Source organism: Aulonocara stuartgranti (genome assembly GCF_965226115.1).
Source record: "Aulonocara stuartgranti genome assembly, chromosome: 15".
Classification (NCBI taxonomy): Eukaryota; Metazoa; Chordata; class Actinopteri; order Cichliformes; family Cichlidae; genus Aulonocara; species Aulonocara stuartgranti.
Genome location: NC_138951.1, coordinates 22,362,550 through 22,378,615, shown reverse-complemented (window position 1 = coordinate 22,378,615; position 16,066 = coordinate 22,362,550). Strand labels below are relative to the sequence as shown.

Genomic DNA, 16,066 nt, shown 5'->3' with positions numbered 1-16,066 from the left:
GTCCCATTGATCTTGTACAATTCTAGGCATTCCAGTATCCAGCTGTGGGGCATTAAAGCCTCATCAGAGACATTATCTGTTGAAGGGCTGTTGTCAAGAAACCATTGCTAGGGATGGGAAATGGAGAAAAGGCTGAGGTATGCCATATTATACAAGCCTTATGGAGTGACGGAAGGTCAGGAGAGAGTTACAACATTATCTATTAAATTATCTACTACCCCCTATGTAAAACATAGGGGAAAGTCTGTCATGGCTTGGGGCTGCATTTCAGCCAGTGGTGATATTATCAAAACTGATGAAATTCTAAACGCAGAAAAATATGGTCAGAATTTGATCCATGTAATATCACCTGGAAAACAACTGATTGACTCCACTTTTCAGCATGACAATGATCCCAATCAGTGATGGGATGGCCTTCCCAGAGCCCGGACCTCAGTGTATGATCATCTTGACAGAGAACAGAACGGAAAGAAGAACTTTCAATGTCCCCCCAAAAGCCAAGAGAATTTTCTTGAAGACTTAAAGAAATTACAAGAAAGCTGCCTAAGAGAGTTCAGGATGTGTTAAAGAATAAATATTAGACACACCAAATATTGACTTTAATGCTGGTTAGAACTGTACAAACTACGTTTTTACCTTATATTGCTTTATTTCCTACTTTCATAGCAAAATAAACAAATGAGGGGTGTCTCAAGACTTTGTACTGTTTCACAGTAGTGTATATACTGGTTAGTAACCGAGTCTGTGGTCCTACGAGCTGTAAAAACTCCTTGGATGCAAGTTTCCTACCTGCTGGAATAAACAGTGCAACTTTTCTCACTATGAAAAACAAGACAATAAAACTTTTGATTTTCAAAACATGACATTTTAAAAAGTTTTATGACAATAACATCTTCATAGGCAGCCGTACACATTAACACTGCCCACAAAGCTGGTGGGGCATCAGTGCCCGGCCCATTAATGTTACACGATTATCAATCAGCACCATTTGGTGTGTAACAAAAGCTCTCAATACTTAAAACCAAAGGTGGACTTATTGTATTGCTTGAATCAAAGAGCTTCACTGTGTGTAACAGCAGCGATTCTGACTAGCAGGTGTGTGTGTCACCCTCTTACAGAAACAAAAATCAACAAACAACATCGGCTTTTTTTGTTGTTTTTGTTTTTCGTAATCACATTTTTAACAGGCATTGAACACGAGGCAGTGAGATGCAGTCACACATTGATGGTGAAAATAAGTAAAAGTACACATAAAGTTAGATAAGGTATGGAGAGTACAACCTGAACAAAGCCCTATTTTTGTTCTCTAGTTATTAAGGAAGACTTATCAAACTAATGGGTAGTTGTCTTAAATGTATTGGGATGGTTAAAGAAAGCTTACAGAAACATCAGTGAGTCACCTAAGGTAGATAGGTATTTCAGGTTATGTAACAGCAAACAAAGGGTTTCCAACAAATGATTTTTTTTCTTCTTTTTAAATAACGTAAAAGTGCAACATCAGGACACAAAGAAAACACAGCACTGACACTTCATTAAAAAAAATGCAAAAAGAACTGAAATCAAAAACAACCCAGAACCACAAAGATTTTAAATTAATTTAACATAAACAGCAAGATACCAAATCCAGCACTCCAGTACTCTACTTCAGTCAGAAGACCCAAGCTACAACCCTTATTTCTGTATACTTGAGTAAAATAAAGTGCAGATGGAAGCTGCTCATGTGTCTACAGTATAAAGTTAAACTTCAGCAGCCCAAGTGCAGCCAAATTTGGTCCTCTAAGTCCCATTTCCCCCCCAAGCTAATTGATTTCCCTAATCGTGTGTGTGCGCCAACCTATTCAAGTGCTTAAAATATTAAATTAAGACACTCAGTTAAATCTTGGTTCGTTTTAGTGAGATCATTATTGAGGTATGAATTTTAGCTATAAAAAGAAAAAAAAAAGAAAAAAAAAAGAGAAAAGGTCACACTGCAAAGTTTAGATTGGGTGTCAAAGCCTGCTATCAAATACTCCACAGCTATTACTTAATATGCAGATAGATAATTGGATTAAATGCCATTTGGATAGAAATGTCACCTAATGCATTAGCTCGACAGCTTTGGCAGACCTTTGAACTATTTACTTCCAAAGTTTGAAAAATACTCAACTTCTACTCTGTTAGTTGTGATGGTATGAAAAGTGAGTAGAGTCAGTTTAAGACAGTTTCTTAAAAAAATAGCTTAACAACAGTACTTTCATTATTAATCGTACGATTAATGCATAAAATTCAAATACCACCCCCCCACCATGGACTTACTGCTCTTTGATAATACAGTATAAACATGTTTCAGTGTGTGCCTAACCTTTAGAGAAAGATTTCACCTTCATATTTTTTTTAAAGGATAAAACTTGAGTCTTAGTTCCTAAAAAGTACCTTCATATAAACGCAGGAGATATGATATCTAATGTTGAGCTTCAAAACTGGGAAGACTGGAGCCCTAAATGCTGTTGCTACCAATACACCAGTCTCTAATGTTGCACATATGACAGACGGACTATGGATTATGACAAAGACGATCGCCTTAGCAGTGTTGTTGTAGCAGTGCTGTCTGAACAATGAAGGCTGTGCAAAATGGCGTTCTGAGGTCCCCCCCGCCCACCACTCTCCTTCCTCTCAACATCTTCCAATAAGGGGACGTTCTTAATGATGGGAAGAGGAAGAGGATGAGGAGGAAGAGGGCTGGGTGGGCAGCAGGCTGTGTGTGCGTGAAGGTCGTTGAGGTCGCTGCTGCTGTTGCTGCTGCGTAGTAGCTCCAGAATCAGAAGAATCCAAACCCGGGCTGCCTTCACTGACCTCGGTGTCCAGCTGGGCCGGACACTCAAAGTGCACGCAGTGGAACACCTGCAGAAAGATCAGGGTTAAATATGTAAAGGAGAAATCGATACACAAATGACTGTTTATCTCAGATACTGGACAAAAGTTAGTCTAATATAATAGATCATTATGGGAGTGACAATTAGCCACTGTGAGTTAACCCCTTTGATTGTTTTTGGTTTTGTTTTTTTAAACCATCACCCGGCTCATTTTACAATTACAAAATGAAAACAGTTTCAGAAAAAATTGAAAATGAGCTTTATGGGCAGGAGTGCACATAAGTGGTCCACAGGTGCAACCACTTTTCTGAGAATACGCGCTTCTTTTCCGGTTCGGACTCCTTTTGACAAAGCAATTACTTTGGAACACCAAAGTAATTGCTTAAAGGAGCTTCTTCGACATCTTTAAGAGCTCTAAACAAATGTCTGTCCTCCTCCAGAAAATCTTATGTACGCAAATGCGCGTTGCAACTTCTTATCTGGTACGCATCTTTTATTTTGACAGCGAATGCACACCTGCGGACCACTTATGTGCACTCCTGTTTATGAGGATATTTGTTTTATGGAAGCAGCACAAAGCACTCATAAGGTACTGCTGTCTGAACAAAGACAGAAAAATCAGCTCCACCTACATGTTACCATGTGCAATTCACGTTACTGTAACTCCTCAACCTTTGGGCTGGAGAGAAAATTCAAATAGTTCCTCGTGTAGGTGGCCTGTATGGTACTTGGGTTATAAAGGGTTAATCATTCAATTCTGGCTGTTTCTCAGATGTTATGGGGCCACCCGCTACTTGCCAGATCTTCAGCCCCATCAGATCGCAGCATCCCTCTCTCTCTCTTTGTGACATGACGAGATAAAGAACCAATGGCCACGCTAACCAACACGACTCTGCGGTGCCCACATCCATAAAATGGACGGAACGCTGTGTCCAAGTAAACTGGCACATAACCACCCAACTCAATGTCTAACTGTTTTCTGTAAAGGTGTGAGGATGTTAACTATCGAGGAAGAAGGCCACCGCTGCTAGCATTGCGAAGTTCGCCACACTCGACAAACTTGTGGGGGCGACGTCTGTATCAAAGGCAGAATCTGACTTTGGGAGGAAATCATTAACAGTTTCAACTGGCTCAAAAACACACAAAGAACATTAGCAGACAGTGTTTAACCTCAACTATTGGAATGTGCTAAATGTGGATCTTTTTTTGTCTTTAAATAACATGTATATTAAGTCATAATTTTTTTACATGGTTCAAGAGGAATTTTCTGTTCTTGTTTCTTTACTAACTTAGCTGATTGTAACAGCTACTTTAGCCACCCAGTGATTTTTGAAAAGTACTCTCTGTACAATTACTTGATTAAGCACAAATTGTCAAAAGTTTGTTACAATGTAAAAAGAACTTTCAGCTCCTCTAAAGCTAAAGCATTCGAACAAAGAGACAGACGAATGAACACAGACGACCATTTCAAACCATGTTTTCACCTCATTAGCGGTGTTATGAGTCCCAACAATACGGATGAAGGAAGCAGGCTGCTTATCAAACTTCAGTGTCTGCCATGATCTGTAAGAGAAAGCAATTAAAAACAAACAAAAGAAAGATCCTGATTTATCTCTGGTTATTATCAAAGTTTCCAGAGAAGACCCTGAAAATTTTCTATGGACCTCAGGATCTGCTTCATAAGTGTTTGTCAATAACTTTTCATTTATGAATGTTCACATTCGGCTTAGAAGAGCAGCACCTACTTACACACGGATCTTCTGAAAATGAAAATAATCAAGAGTTCCAGGATTAGAAATAGATCTTTATAAGTATTTATTCTCAGACAAAGATGGAATCCAGATGGTTCAAGGTGACTATAATCAGACAGGCCTTTGAAAAGTGATTGTGAACACACAAATCAGCAAGTTTCTCTGCTGGGGTCGAGTTCACGGATTAGTCAAATTATGTAACAAGGAAAAAATTAATAGCAATCAAGAGTTTTTATTGAAAATAGTATTTGGAACAGGTAACACTGAGGTCTTAAAAGGCCTCTCGTTAAAGACTTCAGGTACATTTATTTAAACAGAGGCCGACTGCGGATCCTTCTTTCAATAATGCAGATTAAGCATGTTCTTTAAAGCCTTCATTTATTATAAAATAAAGGCTCTGATTCCATTTTTAACCATTAAAGACACTGGAAGAGCATCGGTAGCTTAAGGTGTGATTCAGAAAGTAAGAAAAGAAGAAGTGAACCACTTACCGACAAGCTACCCTGGTGCGGTCAATCACTTTTGTCCACTGCTGTTGGTTGGTGGAAACTTCAATGTAGTAACTGTAGGAGCGCTCATCGCAGTCCCACAGCAGCAGCCTGAACACATTTGTCTGTGTTAATGCTATTTTACCACAGATTTTTAAATGACTCCAATGATAAGAAGCTGTTGTTAATAACTTATAGATATTAGGTACAGTACATGCAGAATAAAATTCTCCAGCTCTGATCTCTCCAACAATTATTTCTTTTTCTTGTATACGATTCAACAGAAAAGCTTAAATAAAAGTTTGTCACTGGATGGAAACAAACACTTTATTGTAGCTGTGATGGAAATGTTTGATTTATTACAAGTAACACAATAATGACTTCATCACAGCTGCTGAGATTTGAACTCAAAGCTAGTGCACACTCACCTCAGTGATCCAATAGAATAGGGCTGAGCTAGCTGGATGACGATAGCCCCAGAGCCCAGCTGATGACAAGTGTATCCCGAGTCCCAGTCGTAGTTGCGGGTGTCACCGTTGAGCAAGGCATTTCTGCTGCGACTCACACCCTCGATGACGCTGGCGCAGGCAGCTATAGTGGCCACATTCTCACTGGGCACTGCAGACATTACGAGCAGGGTTAAAGGCTTAAATTACAAACATGAAACCCTTTCTATCTACACAAAGACACTGCAAACTACACATGCAGTGCAGACTGTCAGTATTTTGCTGCTTACCCACAAGCCCGTTCTCCAGGGTGAACGAGCGGTTGGTGAACATGCATTCAAAAGCCACGAGGTGGAAGACCTTGTTGACCGTGTTGTGTGTTCCTACAATACGAACATATCTGAAACACACAGGAAATAAATGAATGACTACATGAATAACAGGTTATATCTAAAAATCTTCAGATAAGCACAAGTACACTGACACTTTTTATTGCCTCTTATGTTTTTAACACCGCTTTAATTTTATTAATGCTCATCATCTGATTCCAGTGAATTTTATTGTATTTTATATTAATGAGACAGTTTTCCATCCAAATGCCTTTCTCTACAGTGAAGCGCATTTAGTACAATTTGGATTTTGTGAAGAGGAACAAAACTTCTTACAACATGGCCATGTAACACAAGAACACAAATATTAACACAAGCATTTGTTTTACAAAGTACCAATTAAATAAACATTCTTTTGACAACTCAGTTTCAGGTTTCTCTTTAGGTGGTGATATCAATTTCAAACAAGCATATCACTATACTTACTTATATTTTCACTTTTATGGTGAATTTAAGACGATTAGAGAAAGAATGATGGTGTAATTCCCATTACTGGCAAGTTTTAGTCATATCTTCTGACATCCATTTGAATGTTTTGGCTCTATTATCTTTAAAAGGCATGGCAACACATTACTCAAAATCAGGAGTGTCAGGAACTTCACGTCAGTGTGTCTGGGAAGGACAGACCAGCTACTGGCAACAACACTATTTGAACTCAGCCAGCTCGAGAGGTATGCAAAAATACTTATGCTTCTGTCATCACACGGGCAAACAAGGCGGTTTGTACAAATTAACTAACTGTAGCAACCCAAATACACACCCTAATTGTACACGAGATTAAGGCAAGTCATGACAGAGCACAAATAAGCCCCTTGTGCAAAGCCAAAAAGATGGCAAAAATGGGATGGGATTTTATAGCTTAGGCCAGGGATTAATAAGCACTGGTATAACTGGAAGCCATATGATTTTGGTTTGGTTTACCTGCAAACCCGGGGTGCGAAGTACAGATTCTGCCACGAGCGGCAGAGATACTTGGAGTGGTCAACAACACGCACCCAGTCCAGCTCATCCATTGACACCTCGATGTAGTATGAGTAAGACCTGTAACAGTCATACAGGACACTAAGTATACAAAGCACTTCAGATTTAAGAGGGAGGTTAAAAATACAAGTGCATAAGAAATGAGTTTGACTCTATAATGTGCTTTAAAATACACATTTTGGTCTTTTTTTTATTTTTATTAAGAAGCAGCACGTCTTATGTAGTCAGCTCTAATTGGCCCACACTCTGCTTGGACCTTTTTATCGTTTGTTTTATCAGGATGAGCAGAGAATATTTTACCGGCTGTCTCTGTCCCACAGCAGCAGGCGGATGTGGTTAATGATGGACGGTTGGCCCAGTTTGACCTGAATCCCAGCTCGGCCGTCCTCTTCGATCGGGTGTCTGGAGAAGCCATGGTCCAGGTCGTAGTTCTGGGTGTCGCCGTCGAGCAGCGCTGACTTCAGCTCTCCTTTCACTACCTGAGCTCCGTATTTCATGGTGGCGATGTTCTCCTCGGGGACTGAAAACCAAGATTTGACACCATGAACGAAAGCACAAATTAATGCTTTCAAGAAGCAGATAAAAAACAAAAAATATTCACACATTACAGTTTTTAACTGCAGCTTGATGTGAACGCTAATCAAACAAAGGACAAAGAAGACTGACTGAGCATTCCCCGGTAGTTGAGGTCCATATTGCGGCTTTCAGACCGGGCCTTAATGGCGTCCAGCAGGTCATCTGGGCTCACGAGGCTAGACGGTCGCACCACATTCAGCATCTCGGTCAGAGTCATGAGGGGCAGCCGCACTGCAGACATCACCTCGTAAGTGTGCTCGCCATCCTCATGCTGCCGGCACCAGCGGCACAACGCTTGGAAGATCTCCTTCTCACTGGCAGCAAATGAGTCCCTCCTGACCACAGTCAGCAAAGCATTCTGCAGACACAGGTAATAAATTATTCAAGGGAAGGAAAACACACCAGAAAATTCACAAAATGTAGTGCTTATAGCTTATCTTGTTTAACCACATTTTATATTACTGTAATGGCTTTTTTTTAATTTAATCTGTAAAAAAGTAACTAAATTAAAACCTAACTGCCTTTAAGAAGATTCGAGGGGGTAATTCACCATCATGTGTGACCTTTCTGGGCTAAATTATGACATCACTGTGTAAAAGAGAACAAAGTGTGGCAGAATAATATAATAAAATTAATGAATATAGTTTTTTTTTCTTCAAACTAAAATACAAGATGGTTAAAAACAGATAGAAGGCAGCTTAGTACTCATTTTACAATCAGACTGGTCAAAGAACAAAAACCAGGAAGATCAGAAGCCCTTTGATTATTTATTATGTGAATGATTTTAATAACACTGATTTTCAGGACTGCAACTTTCTTCTGTTTTAGGGTTCTGATGGACGCAGGAGTCTACATGTCTCTTTAGGGTTAAATAAAAAAAAGAAGGTTTAAGCCTTTAACAAAATCCTTTTTTTAACTGATAACTTATTTGATTTTACTTTTCTCAGCCACACACACTTCATTGTTATCCCTGCATATAACATATATAGCTGTTTTTATGTGAAAGTGACAACACTTTTCACTTAATATTTTATTACTGATACATGACTGATACAAGACTTGGATCCATACCAAAATAATAAATCACAATTAAAAATTAATAATTCATTTAAGATCACTTATGTATACCTTTCAGATATCTATAAAAATACATTTTTAACCTATGCAGAAGTCCTGCTTAGATAACAGTTGCCATTTGCTGAGCACTGTTGACTGTCTTTTGTAGCTTCTGCTAACTACCACTAGAGGTCACTGCATCTACATTTTTAACAGAAATAAAGACTAACACAAGAATGAAATAATACCAAAACCTACTACAATTCTTCTTCCATCACTCTTACCTTGGAGAGCGTGAGGAAACCTTCAGAATTTAGCACTTCAGGTGCGTGTCTGTCCATGTAAGTACAGCAGGCTGCAGTGAGCGCGCTCAGAGAGTACAAGCTGGCCACGTCAAACACCAGACAGACATTGTTGGTATGCAGGATGGTGCGGAGGAAGTCAGATGTGGAATCCTCCAAAGGCTGGAGCCCGTAGCGGTGAGCCAAGCCCAGGAAGTCCAGTAGCACCTCTTCCCGGGCAGAACTGAGGCTGGCCCGGCCCGTGTACAGGTAGTTCAACAGCATTGAAAAGGCTTCAGCCCGAGTCTCCTCCAAACACACCTCCGCCTGCGGTTGTGACTCTTTCATCCCACCGTATAGCAGGGCCCTAAAAGGAGGCAGAATATGCAAAAGTTTACATTTTTGTTTTTTATTATTTTTTGCCATGAATAAAACCACGCAAAAAACAAAAGATCTAAATTCTGCTCATTGAATGAGATGCACTTTAGACAGATTAGATAGTCCTTTACACCAGCAGGATTCGATGGCAGTAGGGAACATAAGGTCTCTAGTTAAAAAACAGGAATGAGTTGTGGAACTAGTAAGAGATCAAAGTGACAATCGGGAGTGGAGTATGTTATGCTACACCCAGACCACAGTCCCACCATGCACAGTGTCAATAAGATCACAAGGACCACAAAAACATGGAAAAAGATGCCAGTGAGGCCCCAAGAAAGATGACTTGGACAATCAACCACTGTTGAACAGGCATTGTTCAGTGGAAAACATATTTCACACCTTATACAAGGTGGAAAAGCAAAAATAAAGTGATGCTACAGAGGATTAAAAAAGGTATATTTTGTATTAGACAGATTTGGGAAAGGAAGCTTTTGAATAATTTAGTCATTTTAAAAAAATTAAAGATATTTTTTTCCAACTAGGAGTTTGAAAAAACTTGGTGTTGTAAAATGATCAACAGGGTGAAACAACGCTGCGCTGTCTTTTTTTTCTTTTCTTTTTTAAAAAATTGCCAGTTTGTCATCGTAACGTGAGTTTTTTTCGGTTAAAATTAGTATTTATGTTACTCACTATCAGGTGTTTCAGGACTGGAATTAAAAAAGGCGCCAACCTCTGGCTAAGAGGCATTTAACTTTACCTGAAGTAGTGACAGCGAGCTGCCAGGATGACCCTGTGCGCTGGGAAGCGCTTTCCCTCCACGATGAAGGTGACATCGCTGTACTCCTCTCCGAGCACCAGGGCTCCGAGCTGCTCCGACAGCAGGTGGATGTGGTCGATTTCCGACACGGAGGCCAGTGGACGCAGAGGGTGACTGTTGCTCATGGTCGACGGCTGTCAGAGTTACATCTGGCACAGGAATGCACACGTTAAAACGAAAGCAAAACAGGCAGTGACGGAAAAAAATTAACCTTATGTTAGCTGAAGGTAAATGCTAATTGGAATGCACTGAAGGAAAATGGCTTCTGTAATCAAACACCGCTGACGTCAAATCTCATATTTTTAAAGTGTACGTTAAAAACACTCAGTCAGCAAAGTAAAACGACAGCAGTGAAAATACGATGTGAATAAACAGCTAGCTCGGCTGTGTTGTTTACAGCCGCTGGTGTCGCGGATATTTGACGCCTCGACTAATCGTTAGCTCGAAGCTAATTAATGTCTCTTTTCTCGCTTTAATCTGTGTTATAAACTTACTGAACAGCAACCATTAACTCCGGTATTGAGATAAAGTCGATCTCAAACACACAGTCGTTGTTATTTTTTCCAAAATGCAGGAAAAAATCAGCCGTTAACCCCCTAGCTCTTCCAACATTACACCAGCGGAAACCTCTTCGGGGGCAAAGGAAGAAACATCCGGTTCAGTTAAGATAGTTTCAAAATAAAGGCTCCCAACAAAGCGTGTGTATCATCACATTTAATAGTTTTATTTTCATATACTTGACAGTTACATTTTTAAACATTTTATTTAAAAAAACGTATTGAAAAACAAAAATCATGAGATCATACTGTACATGCATAAACACACTCAGAAAACATAAACATAAATACTGAAACATAAAAGATGCAAACTTCTAAGGAAAAAAGGAAAATAAAATTAACAATGTCAATCACTGATTCTAAAATAAAAATACTACATAGCAGCAAACTTCAGGGTGCACGGATTTATCGACTAATTCGAAAAAGTTGATTATAAAACATTGTAGAAAAATTCTATGCTTTGATGCTTCCTGTAATGCACGGCTATGTGTGCCGGTGTGTTAAAGATGTAGACGTGGGCGTTAAACTCACAGTTGCAATACAAACGTATTCAGGAGCATGTGAATAAAACGAGTGTTAAACAGAAACACGGAGAACACACCAGCAGCATTAATGATGACGCGGCCACAGTTTAACGTGGAGCTGGAGTCTGTTTACACACCGACAAAAGCAAAGAGCCGTTACCGAGACAGTGAGCTCAAACAGAGTGAAAAACGTGTGTATAGCGTCCAAAGGGAACCGTGTAGCTGCTCCATCCATCGCCCTTTATTTTACACTGTGTAAAATCAGCAGTTAGCCTCCAGCAGTTGTATTAAAATATTTAGATGAACTGTTAAGTTAACTTAGTCTGATATATGTTTATGTCAAGGACTGCGCTGGCAGACCGTGGGGATGTGGGGAAATAGGACCCAAAACTCAGGACTCTTCAGTGTAGACAGTGTATTTACTTGATATTATTTATATATTTTTTGCATTTAATACAATGTTTTCTTTAAAAATTTCAATTTCAATATGGCATATAAATATAATCAAAGGGTTTTGTTGGCAGGGTCTTTGTATGCAGTTAAACTTTAAAACATTGCATTTTCTAAAATGTAAACCAATGAGCAGTTTATTCTGAAAGATGTCTGTTTTTTCTCTCTTTTGAATAATTAGAATAGAATAGAATACAATAGAATAATCCTTTAATTGTCCCACAAGGGGAAATTTGGTTGTAACAGCAGCCAGAAAGACACGTATACAAACAAACAGTACACAGGACACAGAACAGAAACATGCACAATTTTTCTTACATATTTACATATGGACAATGGTTACTATAAACAGAGTACTGTAAATTGTTGTAAATTTACAGTAAATTATTATTGGCCATTAATAAAACAAAAGCATTTCTTATCCGATCACTCGATTAATTGATGGAAAGATAGCTGCAGCCCTAACATACTTTAAAGCTAATTCTGAGACTTTTAATATTAACTATTACATTTTAGTAATAGAAATAATAGAATAAAATAATAAAGAGCTATAGAATTCCAAACAGTCTGACCATAGTCACTAATTTTCATGATCTATCATAAGTGACCCTGTGAATGTGCATTCTGTAGGCTGTTCAACAACAAAGAAAGCAACTAAGGCAATAATTGAGACATTTGATATTGCTGTGTTCATTTTAGGCATAATGAGGACAGATGATAAACATATCCCCTATGAATTCCAAATTAAAAATTAATATTAATCCACAAAAATTATGCCATTTTACCTGCAGGTGGCATCACAACACGCTGAAACAGACATACCGCTCATTTCATTGTGTCTCATGGAAATGTCTCCAAAATAACAGAAAGGCCTAATCTATCTGCAGTGTTACTCATGTGTGCATGTAACTTCCTTCTTACTTCCTTATGGTGACATGATTCATATGGCCTTTTGATTTTCAGAGTTTCATTCATTCAGTCATTTTACTTCTTCTTTTTTTATTCTTAATTGCCTCCATCTCGCCCCATCCCAAGCATCCTCTTCTGTCACACCAATCCCCTGCATGTCCTCCTGCACTGCATTCCTAAATGTCCTCCATGCAACATTATTTATTCTGTTCTTGTAAGTCTTATATCCCTGACCCAACCCATGATTCCATTTCATTTCCCCTTTAAATATTAACGGAAATAAGACAAAACGGTTATATCATTATACACGTTAATATCTATTTTTTTTTAAATCCGTTTTCATAAATTACTGCCAATTTACAGGGACTCACACAGCTGAGTTGTTGCTTCCTCTTTTTAAATTGAGGAAACCCAATTTTCTTAAAGATGAGAAGCTTTTTCACAGAAGCAGCAATCTGATGTTTAAGTTCTCTTTTTCTTTACTTGATGGTAGCATAGAGGCTGCTGGCATCCGTGGAGGAAGCTTTAACAGTGGCGTAGGTAACTGTCTCACCTTCATCACTGTCATTTTTACCCCGAATCTGGAAGCACACAGAGCACAGGATAGTTCACCAGATGTAACACAACACAGTGAAAACATCATTTATAAATGCACCAATGAAGCTGAAACTCTGATCATATACATTACTTTGTTTTTATTGTGGGTCTTGTTGGCATAGGTGATGGAGGCGTAGGAAACACCATCTTCTGGATCCACCTACACAGTGAAGAGTGTTACTACTACTTTTAGCTTACTGCAATTACACATTCTTGAACAAATTGAAACAACAGCTGCTCTGGGTGTGGTGTGGGCAATCTTACTGTTTCCTGGCTGGTTTCTGGTGCACACTTAGTGACTGCAGGGTTTGAGGTCAGGCCCTGAAGAAATAAATATGTAAGAACTGATTTAATTCTGGTCTCTGAAGAATTTAAGCATCACTCGTCTAGTGTATGCGTTACATCTCCGCAGCTTTTAAGTTGCGTGAAATATAAATATATACAGTGGGGCAAAAAAGTATTTAGTCAGCCACCGATTGTGCAAGTTCCCCCACTTAAAATGATGACAGAGGTCAGTAATTTGCACCAGAGGTACACTTCAACTGTGAGAGACAGAATGTGAAAAAAAATCCATGAATCCACATGGTAGGATTTGTAAAGAATTTATTCGTAAATCAGGGTGGAAAATAAGTATTTGGTCAATAACAAAAATACAACTCAATACTTTGTAACATAACCTTTGTTGGCAATAACAGAGGTCAAACGTTTACTACAGGTCTTTACCAGGTTTGCACACACAGTAGCTGGTATTTTGGCCCATTCCTCCATGCAGATCTTCTCGAGAGCAGTGATGTTTTGGGGCTGTCGCCGAGCAACACGGACTTTCAACTCCCGCCACAGATTTTCTATGGGGTTGAGGTCTGGAGACTGGCTAGGCCACTCCAGGACTTTCAAATGCTTCTTATGGAGCCACTCCTTTGTTGCCCGGGCGGTGTGTTGTGGATCATTGTCATGTTGGAAGACCCAGCCTCGTTTCATCTTCAAAGTTCTCACTGATGGAAGGAGGTTTTGGCTCAAAATCTCACGATACATGGCCCCATTCATTCTGTCCTTAACACGGATCAGTCGTCCTGTCCCCTTGGCAGAAAAACAGCCCCATAGCATGATGTTTCCACCCCCATGCTTCACAGTAGGTATGGTGTTCTTGGGATGCAACTCAGTATTCTTCGTCCTCCAAACACGACGAGTTGAGTTTATACCAAAAAGTTCTACTTTGGTTTCATCTGACCACATGACATTCTCCCAATCCTCTGCTGTATCATCCATGTGCTCTCTGGCAAACTTCAGACGGGCCTGGACATGCACTGGCTTCAGCAGCGGAACACGTCTGGCACTGCGGGATTTGATTCCCTGCCGTTGTAGTGTGTTACTGATGGTGACCTTTGTTACTTTGGTCCCAGCTCTCTGCAGGTCATTCCCCAGGTCCCCCCGTGTGGTTCTGGGATCTTTGCTCACCGTTCTCATGATCATTTTGACCCCACGGGATGAGATCTTGCGTGGAGCCCCAGATCGAGGGAGATTATCAGTGGTCTTGTATGTCTTCCATTTTCTGATGATTGCTCCCACAGTTGATTTTTTCACACCAAGCTGCTTGCCTATTGTAGATTCACTCTTCCCAGTCTGGTGCAGGTCTACAATACTTTTCCTGGTGTCCTTCGAAAGCTCTTTGGTCTTGGCCATGGCGGAGTTTGGAGTCTGACTGTTTGAGGCTGTGGACAGGTGTCTTTTATACAGATGATGAGTTCAAACAGGTGCCATTCATACAGATAACGAGTGGGGGACAGAAAAGCTTCTTACAGGAGACGTTACAGGTCTGTGAGAGCCAGAGATTTTCCTTGTTTGAGGTGACCAAATACTTATTTTCCACCCTGATTTACGAATAAATTCTTTACAAATCCTACCATGTGAATTCATGGATTTTGTTTTTCACATTCTGTCTCTCACAGTTGAAGTGTACCTCTGGTGCAAATTACTGACCTCTGTCATCATTTTAAGTGGGGGAACTTGCACAATCGGTGGCTGACTAAATACTTTTTTGCCCCACTGTATAAATAACATGGGAGCGTTGAAACATCTGCAACAAACTTTTTTTTAAATCCAGAGTTTAAATAGATAAAATGCAACACAACAGTCACACAATACACACCATATTTGAGGCCTTTAATATAATCTTTTTTGCAGTCAGAGAGAAATTCATCAGTTAGCAGGTTGTCATTTGAAGCATTAATAACTATAAAAGCAAAGCAAAAATGCTTTGTTCCCTCTTTCGTTCCTTTTCCTGATCTTTTGCTGCAAGAACCAGTGAGTTTTAATACAAAACCATTAACACTGTTTATCTTGCTGCATTGTTTCTCATCTAGAGAATACAAAATGTCTAAAAAAAAAAAAAATTTCAACTCACAGCATTTCCATTTGCTTCTATTTTGTTCCCTGAAAAGATAAACAAACAAACAAACAAACAAACAAACAAACAAACAAACAAACAAACAAACAAACAAACAAACAAGGTTAGATGCTTCTCCACAAAGAAAATTCAGCCTTATTCAGATTTCTCACTAAGAGACATTTAATTTAATTTATCTCACCTTTGAGTCTCTTCAAACAGATTAGTTTCACAGCCACAATTAAAACTGCAACTAAAATGACAACCACAAGGATGTACAGCCACACCTGATCTGCACCTGAATACAAAAATATAAAGTATTTAGTTACACTAAATATTTTAATTATCTGAGATAATTTAAAACAAATAAAAAACAACATGTGCTTTAAAAAATGATAGATTGACATTCAGTTATTATTAGGAAAAGCAGAAAAGAAAACAAACAAATGACAAAACTCACCTGGGATACTAGGTGCGTATAATGTTGTTGCTGATGTTGTTGTTGCTGATGTTGTTGTTGCTGATGTTGTTGTTGCTGATGTTGTTGTTGATGATTTTGCTGTTACTGCTTCTTTACCTGAAAAAAGAACAAAATTCAGCCAGGTGTTTATTGTGTATATCAGTTTAAAAG

General features: G+C 39.1%; 1 protein-coding gene across 1 annotated transcript; it reads right to left on the bottom strand.

Moving 5' to 3' along the window:
* Positions 1 to 577: 577 nt before the first annotated feature.
* On the bottom strand, positions 578 to 10,656 carry btbd9 (BTB (POZ) domain containing 9). Its single transcript, XM_082505536.1, has 11 exons — positions 10,510 to 10,656; positions 9,956 to 10,164; positions 8,824 to 9,187; positions 7,574 to 7,841; positions 7,208 to 7,427; positions 6,848 to 6,967; positions 5,828 to 5,937; positions 5,520 to 5,709; positions 5,095 to 5,202; positions 4,337 to 4,415; positions 578 to 2,880 (listed from the first exon to the last, which is right to left on the bottom strand). Exons 2-11 carry the CDS (start codon positions 10,138 to 10,140, stop codon positions 2,680 to 2,682), a joined length of 1,845 nt encoding a protein of 614 aa, XP_082361662.1. The 5' UTR covers positions 10,141 to 10,164; positions 10,510 to 10,656; the 3' UTR covers positions 578 to 2,679.
* Between the last annotated feature and the right edge of the window lie 5,410 nt (positions 10,657 to 16,066).